Source organism: Mesitornis unicolor, unplaced genomic scaffold (genome assembly GCF_000695765.1).
Source record: "Mesitornis unicolor isolate BGI_N332 unplaced genomic scaffold, ASM69576v1 scaffold22698, whole genome shotgun sequence".
In the NCBI taxonomy this organism is placed as follows: Eukaryota; Metazoa; Chordata; class Aves; order Mesitornithiformes; family Mesitornithidae; genus Mesitornis; species Mesitornis unicolor.
In genome coordinates this window covers 163,979-173,818 of record NW_010204164.1, presented here as the reverse complement: position 1 = coordinate 173,818, position 9,840 = coordinate 163,979, and the positions used below count along the sequence as shown (strand labels likewise).

At 39.4% G+C, this 9,840-nt stretch overlaps 1 protein-coding gene across 2 annotated transcripts in view; it reads left to right on the top strand.

The window, feature by feature from the left end:
* Positions 1-3,653: 3,653 nt before the first annotated feature.
* Positions 3,654-9,840, top strand: part of AKT3 (v-akt murine thymoma viral oncogene homolog 3) — a 53,919-nt gene continuing 47,732 nt past the window's right edge. The window contains exons 1-3 of one of the 2 annotated variants that reach the window (XM_010190974.1): positions 3,655-3,761; positions 4,597-4,741; positions 9,707-9,709. In XM_010190974.1, the coding sequence (XP_010189276.1) occupies positions 3,661-3,761; positions 4,597-4,741; positions 9,707-9,709 (249 nt within the window). In that variant the 5' untranslated portion in view covers positions 3,655-3,660. Of the gene's footprint in view, positions 3,762-4,596; positions 4,742-9,706; positions 9,710-9,840 lie in introns of both variants that reach the window. The other variant, XM_010190973.1, reaches the window with a different exon arrangement.

Sequence of the window (9,840 nt, the reverse complement as noted above, 5' to 3'; positions counted from 1 at the left end):
ACATACTAATATATATAAATATAACTATATTTATTATATATAGTATACTCTATATATGTAAAGACAATATTATAGATAGCATATGGAGGCAGGCTTAATTCTATTAGTTCTGATTTTTGCATACTTGAGTTGGCAAACTTAATGGCATTTTAATGTATGCATTTTTGTATATATTGGCGACTAGAAAATGAAAGGTGAAATTCAAAATCTTTGGCTCCATTACAGGCACTGGAGCTATACTGTAGCTATCCTCCAAGTTTTCCTTTGTGACACAGGTTTTGGTCTTTTTACTTTCCCACCTCCACTCCTCTCCCTTTATTCCCTAGTCTTTTGTTCCCAACATCTCTTCTGTAAATAACTTGCTGTATGTCATCTTTCCGTGTTGCATTTTTCCTCAACGTGGTAGTTTCTTTTTCATATTGTCTGAGGAATAGGATGAGGCCTTATGACTATAGGAGAAAGAGCTTGCTGTTTAGCAGGAGCAGAGGCAGGAGATAGCTGTAGCCTCTGGATTATACTCGATGCATAGATTTTCAATGATTTCATGCTTCAGTAATTGTTATTGCAACTTTTTACCCTCCTCCCACTGCACTTTTATCCCTCCTACATGTAGTGTGGCCAGATGCCTTACATTTTCACAGGAATACTAAAAGGATATCAAAGGTCTTGGTTTGCCAAGTTTGAAGTCTTGTCTCCAAAAAGTAGTATATTCCAGCAGCGTGCAGCTTTAGGCAGACACCCAGCAAAGAAAATTTCAGCCTACATGATTGAAGTGTGATAGGATTAGAGATGAGAGGATGGTTTTGTCAGGAGTGAGATGAGGTAATCTTAGAGCAGACAATGCTTCTTGTCTCTTCTGTTATGAAGGTAGTCCGACACATTCCTTAGAGTTACAGCTGAGGAAGTTAAGGAAACAGCCTGTTAACCCTAGGCCCTCTGTCATCACGATCATAACTTGGACTTCAACCATATCCCTGAAGATGGTGGTTTCCTTGATTTCATGAGGAATATTTGTACCCAGCTCCAAGCCTGGTTAAGTATCCTAAGCAGCTCTGCTTAGAATCACAGAATCATGAAGATTGGAAAAGACCTCTAAGATCATCAAGTCCAACCATCAACCCAACACCACCATGCCCACTAAACCGTGTTTCAAAGTGCCAAATCTACATGATTTTTGAACCCCTCCAGGGATGGTGACTCCACCACTTCTGTGGGCAGCCTGTTACAATGCTTGACCACTCTTTCAGTGAAGAAATGTTTCCTAATATCCAACCTAACTCTGCCCTGGCGCAACTTGAGGACATTTCCTCTTGTCCTATCACTTATTACTTGGGAGAGGAGACCACCCCTAACCTCACTACACCTTCCTTTCAAGGAGTTGTAGAGGGTGAATAGTAATGTAATTTGACATTATCACATGTAATGTCATCTCCTTGACCAGTGAGCAGTCTGACTTCCATAATAATTTATAGATGTATGGTGAATATATAGGTTTGTGCATCAAGGAATGCACACCTGTGTAGTGCAGTATTTACTTTAGTCCTCTTTTGGTTTTTATACACGTGTCTGTCAAGTTTCTGAGATGTTCTGCTAAGCTGTAGAAAAAATCCCATCAACAGACAGATCCACTTCCACTCTTCTTTGCTTTTTCCAATTAAAAAATGGCACTATGCATGAAAGCTCTTCAATCAAGGTGTCCTCGCAAAGTGCCCCCCCAATATCAGTTCTTTCCTCCCTGTACGAAGAATAGCGCAGTACAAGGAAGCCTGCTGATATTTGCTGGAGACAGAGGCCATTTCTTAGATAACCGTGTCCCATCTTGTTTAGGTGTTCAGACTTACAAATCAATGCCTTGAACTTTAACGAGCTTTAAGCTCGTTATGAGCTAGTAATATTAAAGAAAATGGCTTTAATGCATTTTCAGTATGCAAGTACATTTCAAGAAGGTCAGCTATGAGTATGCATCTTGTACAATTAACACAGGCAACGAAGGCATAAGAGAGAAAGTAAAAGCAGGGTTGAGAGTACTTACATATGTTGGGTGTTTAGAAATATGCTGGCTCTAATGCAGTTCATTGGAGAATATTTAAAACGCATTCCTGTAGAATTGTGGATGATAGTTGAGGTTTCAGGACCCTGAATTTGTGAAGAAAAAATATGTCAAGCCAATATAATTTATATTTGTGACAGAAAAGCATGCTTTGTGAAGTGGTACCTGTAATATGACATGACTTTTGTAAAGCGTTGACATTAACTTGTTTTTTAAAAAAAGTAATTTGCCAAAAATAAGTGCAAGGTTTTATGCTAAAGAATAGTAAATTACATCAGTAAAAGCTGTGCGTCAACTGGTAGGTGGTAGCTCTACCAAAAGGAAGTTACAGCGGAACAGGTATTCTGTTGCCATATTCGTTAGTGATTGATTTGTGAACCTGATAAATCATTTTAGATCACACATTTGATCTGGATCAGCTTTGAACAAGTGATATCATCCGAGAACATGAGATGTGTTGTTTCTGTCTATTTTGTGGCAGCTGCAGGAAAACAAATTACACTTTTGACATAGTAACCCTAACTTCACAAAAAAATATTTGAATATATTTGCATGAATAAAGAATTCAAATAGGTCAGTGTTTTGGGGGTGTGAAGTTGAGTGCAGTTTGCTACATCGTAAAAATCTGGTACACACCTGAACTACCAGTGGTGTGGTCTTGTGACAGAGGAGTCGTCAGCAGTGTGCTGGATGTCTGGAGTTGTGGGATGAGGGAGATCTTGGATCTGAAAGCACAACCTGTGAGAACAGATTGGTTGAACTGATTTAGGCCAGAGAAGACTGAAGAGAGCTAAAATGATGTTCAGATGTCTAAAAGGGAGAGCTACTGAAAAGATAAATGAGTCAATAGGGCAAGAAACAATATGCTTAAATTATAGGAACAGATGCATTAAATGCTAGGAAGAATCTTCCGACTATAGAAATAATTAATTTCCTTATAGTTGGATGAAATAGTTTGCTTACAGAGGTTTTGAAATTACCACTTTTTGAGGATTGCAGGAAGAATTTAGGGATATAGTTACAAAAAATACCATAGACCCAATCCTGCCCTGGGGTACAAAGAGAATGAGATTATTTCCTGGGACAGCCCCACTGAGGGTATGTGAGGGGTTATTCTGTATTTAATAATCAGACTAGTTTCAACATCTGAATTTTCTCAGATAAAGTATTTAAAATAAATCAAATCCTGAAGTGACAGTAATTGTGGCATGGTTACCATCGAAGGGAAAATGTCGTATTCCTCCTGCCAGGTACAGATGGAAAAATGTGCCTGTGGCTACTGCTGTTACCTTGGCATACCAGCATGGGATCTCATACTCTTCTTACCCTCATTGTACAGACCTACTTTGTGAACGGAGATCGCGCTCCTTCTTTGGGCAACCATACAATTTCCATCAGTTCCCCTGACTGCTTTCTTCACCTTGCCATCACTACCTGCTACCTTTTGTTCAAGTCAGTGGTTATATTGCCATGCTGTATTTCCTTATGTGTGCTGAATAGGTATACATAAGCTATATGTGTTTTATCTGAGTAATTCTCTTTGCTCTTTGCCCATTAACTGGCAGTGTATAAAAGAGGCAATGTCATGTATTTCTCTAGAATGTCAGCTGATGAAAACAGAGCGACCAAAGCCAAACACATTCATTATCAGATGTCTTCAGTGGACCACTGTCATAGAGAGGACATTCCATGTAGACACGCCAGAGGAACGGTGAGGGTTTAAGTTTTGTTGTGCTTTCTGTCTTCTTTACACAGAAGCCTCAGCATGGTCTGTGCTGGGACTGCAGAGCGATCAGCTTGGAGCTGTGACATTCGGAGCTCATCTGAACAGTTATCTGAAGAATTTATAAGTCAGCTTCTGTAAAACATTATCTGAGCTCATAGCTAGTGTAAGAGGTACCTCTGAGCAGATGGGATGAATGTTCAAGTAACCCAAAACTATGTCATGATATTGTCTCAGGTGTTAAATTTTGAGCAATAGAAGCCTGCATTGAGGTATTTTCCAGCCTTGCTGTCTTAAATTTTCCTTTCACTCCTCCTAATATGCTCCTTTTTTGGCACAGAAAGCAGTGTGTTTGCTATTACTTATTTTATGTTTGCTTATAAGTTTTTCTTGTTTCAGTAAATATATGCAAACTCTTTAAGAGTTAACGTTTTTAATGCAGCAAAAGTATGTAGGGAGCTATGGGATAGTGTAGCTCACTAGACTGTTCTAGACTGTGTCTCTGGTTAAATGCACTGAGTCTTCCTGCTGTGAGCACCTGTCCTATTGAGACTAAAACTATAATTTGGTGTTATTCATATTGTCCCCTCTGTGCAGCTACTGGTTTTTATGCCGAATTTAATGATCTTTGAGGGCCTCTTTCTCAGGGGAATTTGAAATTAGCCAACAAGTTGGGTTTTGGAAGTGATTAATTTGTGAGTTTTCTGCTGTGCAACATGAGAATTGTACACTGAAGCAATGTAGCATGTGATGAATGTTATAAACCATTTATTTGGATGTATTTCATGAGTTTCTAATAGGGATATTGGCTTGTTCATGATAGGGAGGAATGGACAGAAGCAATCCAGGCTGTGGCAGACAGACTTCAGAGGCAAGAAGAGGAGAGGATGAACTGTAGTCCAACTTCACAGATAGACAATATAGGAGAAGAAGAGATGGATGCTTCAACAACCCATCATAAAAGAAAGGTAATGACATTAAAAAATAACTGACAAGACTAGTATGTAAATAACTTTTGTAGAATAGTCTAGTTGGATAAAACAAGATGCAGGAAACAGTGTTTCTACATAAATTTTAGTGTATTACAGGCATACAAGTACCTATTTGTTTTATTTCAGTAGAGCTGAACTGTTCTAGTTTTATTTATTTGTTATGATATCTGATAAAGCACTTCTGAAAAACAAAGTTCAAGCGTTCAGGCACATGTTAACATTCTGCTTATTGTTTGGATATTATTTTCATCTTTTCCTTTTTGTTTGTTTACTCTTTTAGAAGAACGGTAATAAAATATTTTCTTTAGAGAAGTAGATTTGCCCCCTTTCTTATGCAAATAACACCCAGTACAAATTAGATAATTTGCATGAGAAAGGCAAGCAGGATTTGGCTTTTAATGACCTTTTTTTGCTATCTGGGAAAATAACTCTGCTTCAGTTTTCAATGAAGTAAGAGAAAATAATGTGAGTTTTTTGGAGTCCTTCACAGCTTTTGCTGTAAGTAGGAAAATGGGCACTGTTGGCTGTAACATACTTGTAGTTGTACTTCCAGAGTCAACAAGATAAACACACAACTAAGAGCATGTCTTAAAGATTCAGTGCCACACAAAAATTTGCTTATTATTTTTTGTTTCCATTTTGTCCTTTGTTTCTGTAAGTATGATCTACTCTTAAAGAATGGGTCACTCAAATGGATATCTCTCATTTACTGTACAGGACTGACATGACTCAAGAAAGGCATTGAAATTGCATGAGATATAATAACCTGTTTCTGTAGGACTGGCCTAATTCTTTCTTTCTAGGAGTGAAACCTGTAGAAAACTAAGTAGAAGTCTGCTGACAGAGCAAAATACTCTTATAGCTAATGTAACTGAGTGTCTTTGAATGATGAATAATGAAAAGAAATAGTGAACGTGTGCCTTTACTCACAGAGCATGTTTTGTTCGTTGCACTATATGAAGCAAGAGTCTTAGAAGAATCAGTGGCTGAAAACTATGCCCTTATGAATGTAACAAAGGTGTCATGGGAAATCTTAGTTCTCTCATCTCCTAACTTTTAAGAACTTGAGTTTGCAGTGCAAACGTACTTCTTTTATGTTGTCTCATTGTATGCAGTTCTCTAACCTTTTTCTGCTATAGAAGAAGGTGAAAACTAATTATATACAGCTGTAACAATACTCACATCGTGCATTGTCAGGCTGACATTGAACTTCTAGCCTTGCAGCGTAGATGTTTAATGATTGTGCTCCAAGGTAAAATATGGTAAGTGAGAGCAAGACAGAGGCAGTGCTCGAGATGTGTCAGTCTTTCTGAGAGGCAGTGCGATTATGTGGAAGGGATTTGGGTTGGCACTATTAAAGATCTGAGCACTATTCCAAGCCTGTGTATCCTCTTAGTGGAGTACAAAAACCACTGCATAACAACAAGTGTTTTCAAGGTGTCAAAATTAATGCTTTCTGGTATAAGTAGTCTATCTGGAATGTATGCTTTCCTTGTTCACAGTGCAGTGCATTATCCTGTACAACAAAAGGGGTTGTGGGAACAGAAGATCAGTTTTGTTTATGTCTTGCTGCTTATGCTTTAAGAAATGCTGGAAAAAGATGCTGGGACAGCACACGTGCAGTCCTGCAGAGTATTTAATGGCTTTGGCAACAAAGCCAGAAGAAAACTCTACAAAAGTGAAATGCTAAGTGGTGTATTAGGTTTGTGTGGCAAGGTTTTGGTAGCTGGGGAGGCTACAGGGGTGGCTTCTGTGAGAAGCTCCTAGAAGCTTCCCCTGTGTCCAACAGCCAGTGCCAGCTGGGTCCAAGTTGGACCCACTGCTGGCCAAAGCTGAGTCAATCAGCAATGGTGGTAGCACCTCTGTGATAACATATTTAAGAAACGGAAAAAACCAACTGGGCACAGAAACTGGAGCCAAAGAGAGGAGTGAGAATATGTGAGAGTAGTTTCCTCTGCAAACAACTGGAGCCAAAGAGAGGAGTGAGAATATGTGCAAAACCCAAGGTCAGTGAAGAGGGAGGGATAGAAGGTGCTCCAGGCATCAGAGCAGAGATTCCTCTGCACCCCATGGTAAAGACTGTGGTGAGGCAGGCTGTCCCTATGCAGCCCATGGAGGTTAATGGTGGAGCAGATACCCACCTGCAGCCCATGGAGAACCCACAATGGAGTAGGTGGATGCCCAAAGTAGGCTGTAACCTCATGGGAGGCCTGTGCTGGAGCAGGCTCCTGGCAGGACCTGTGGAGCTGTGGAGAGAGGAGCCCATACTGGAGCAGGTTTGCTGGCAGGACTTGTGACCCCATGGAGGACCCACGCTGGAGCAGTTCATGAAGAACTGCAGCCCTTGAGAAGGACTCACGTTGGAGAAATTCTTGGAGAACTGTCTTCTGTGGGAGGAACCCCACACTGTGAGGGGAAGAACATGAGGAGTCCTCCCAGTGAGGAGGAAGGAGTGGCAGAGACAACATGAGATGAACTGCAGCCCCCATTCCCCATACCCCTGTGCTGCTGAGGGAGAGGAGCTAGAGAAATTGAAAGTAAAGTTAAGGCCAGGGGGAAGGTGTTTTAAGATATGGTTTATTTTCTTGTTAACCTACTCTGATTTGATTGGTAATAAATAAATTTTTCTTCAAGTTGAGTCTGTGTTGCCCGTGATTGGTGTGTGATCCCTCCATGTCCTTATCTCAACCCATGAGCCTTTTGTTATATTTGCTGCAGATTTCTGACTGATGGAAGACTGTAGCAAAAACTTCTTGGAAGTTTCTGGAATCAAAAATATTAAGTGACCATGATGAACAGGGAGTTCTCACTCCCTCAGTGTTAATTGAAATTGGGAAAAGTATCAGTTTTTAGAACTGTTTCTGTTTTGTAGAAATGTTACTGAAAATCTTCTGTTTAAGCTTCTGTAGTTGTTAATATAATCAGAACCACTTCAGTTATAATGACTTAATGCATTTTTATTGCTGTTTTTTTGTGTTGGATTTAATTTCAAGGATTTTCTGCACAATGTGTCCTACAAGCTTCTTTTGTCACCTGATTTTACATCTAAGCCCAGTAAATTTTGCTTGCGTGTGCACCAGATGGTATACATATGAGGAGAAGAGCATAATCAGATTAAGAAACAAGACAGAGAGGAGTGAGCCTGTTCTTCTCTAAATAGATAGCAAAAGATTTACAAAGAAAACAGTCTTTAGGATGTGGATCTTGATTTGAACAGACATGACAGCAATGTCCCTGGCCAGATTAGCTGGAAAAACCAAAAGCACTTTTGTTTTTTTTTTTTACATTTTTTTAATGGTGTCAGTGTGCCACTTAACTCCTACAGTTATAGCATCACTAAATTCAGAGCACTGGAAGTTCTTACCAAACTGCTTTTATTTCTTGCTGTACTATTCCTTGCAAGTAGGGTTTCATTCTGATGAAGTCAGATGAGAGCTTCAAGTGGTATAATCTTTGTGCAAATCAGGAATTTAAAAAAATCAGTTGCTTGGTAGGAATTTTCAGCATCTGCAGTAGGGTGTATTCTTTTGAACAAATCATGCATCAGGGAGTAAATAGGCTTTGCAGAAGGCTGAACATCACGTGGTTCCTTGGTTAGTGCAGTTTCCTGGAGGTTCATTGCTTTTGCTTTGTGTACAAATTTGTTTAGCAGGGTGCAGAGTGAGTAAAGAATAGATTTTTCAGAGGAACTCAAAAAGTAATGTAACAAGAAAAAGGATTCAATCTTCAGAGTTCGGTAGAAATTAAAAAGGTGGGAAAATCAAAAAGGAAGAAGGAATCCAATTTTATGGGAGCTTCCAAACTTGCTTACCAACATCCCATAGGTTTATGGAGTATTTCAGTTTTCCACCAGTTTGCAGTACACCCTTAGCTGTGGCATCTGTGTTTTTATCTCCCAAGGTCTTGTGTTCTTTGGCAGACTTTTTGAGTTACCGGCACAGCATATCATCTCTAAGCCTTCTGCTGAGCTTCTAAAGAAGGAGGACATCAGGAGACTTTATTCTTAGAACTAGCACTACCACCATAACCTGCTGTTAAGCCATGGCTTAAAATCTTCCAGACCTATTACCTTTCTCTTGTAAAGTATATACTTTTGAAACTTGTTTTCACTGAGCTTGCAGCTAGGTTCATGACTGCTTTGATGAGCATTATGTAAGCACATTTTGAGCGAATGACTCTTTCGATTTGACTGGCTTGCTGCCCTTAGCATCAAACCCATGTTTATGATCAGTCAAGCCAAGATCCTCCTCCTATATGTGGGCAAAGGGCTGCTTTCTGAGCTGGCTTTGCTCAGACTGATGGTTCCTCTCTGAGTCCAGCCTCTCAAAGAAGATCATAAGTATGAGAAAAAGTTACCCCTTAATCCCACAAATTTTTGACTGTTAGAAGTGGTAGATTGTTATGGTCACTAACTCAGTAAAGCTGTCGGCTGTTCTTTGTCAGGGAACATGGTAGCTTTATGACTACTTAGTTGTGGAGTATTCTGCCCTGAATTGCTCATCTTCTGCCTGAATTGTGTTTTGAATGCATTTTGGATTTTTCATTTCTGTTTGTCAATTTTCTCTTCTTTAGCACAAAGGCAGTTTCTTTGTGTGTCTTTGCTTGATGGTTATCATAGAACTGTCGAAGTAGATAACCTGACTTCCCAAAGTACTCACTGTCGTATTTGAGAAGATACCTTTAGTTGATTAAGTATGGGTAGCCACATCGTGTTTTAATCACAACTTGACATATTACATCCTGCATCACTAGGTGTAACACACTACACTAGTTTTCAGAAAAGTTGACCATTTATGGATTTGTCTGTGGTCATAAACTCTAACTCTGCACTCACTTGCGTGGATTTGCTTTAGGTACAAAGTATACTGAGCCTTTGAAATCTCTGTTACTCATATTTCTTAGTGGGATAAATGCTATTTTAAATGTTCTTCCTGATGTGAGGTGGTTTTGGTAGCAAAGCAACATCTGTCAGTGCAAAATGTTTAAGTATGTTTCTGTGTGAGCAAAGAATGGAAATCACCAAAGTTAGTTTGCTTAGAAGCTACCCGTCAACCATTACATGGGAAAAAGGTTTA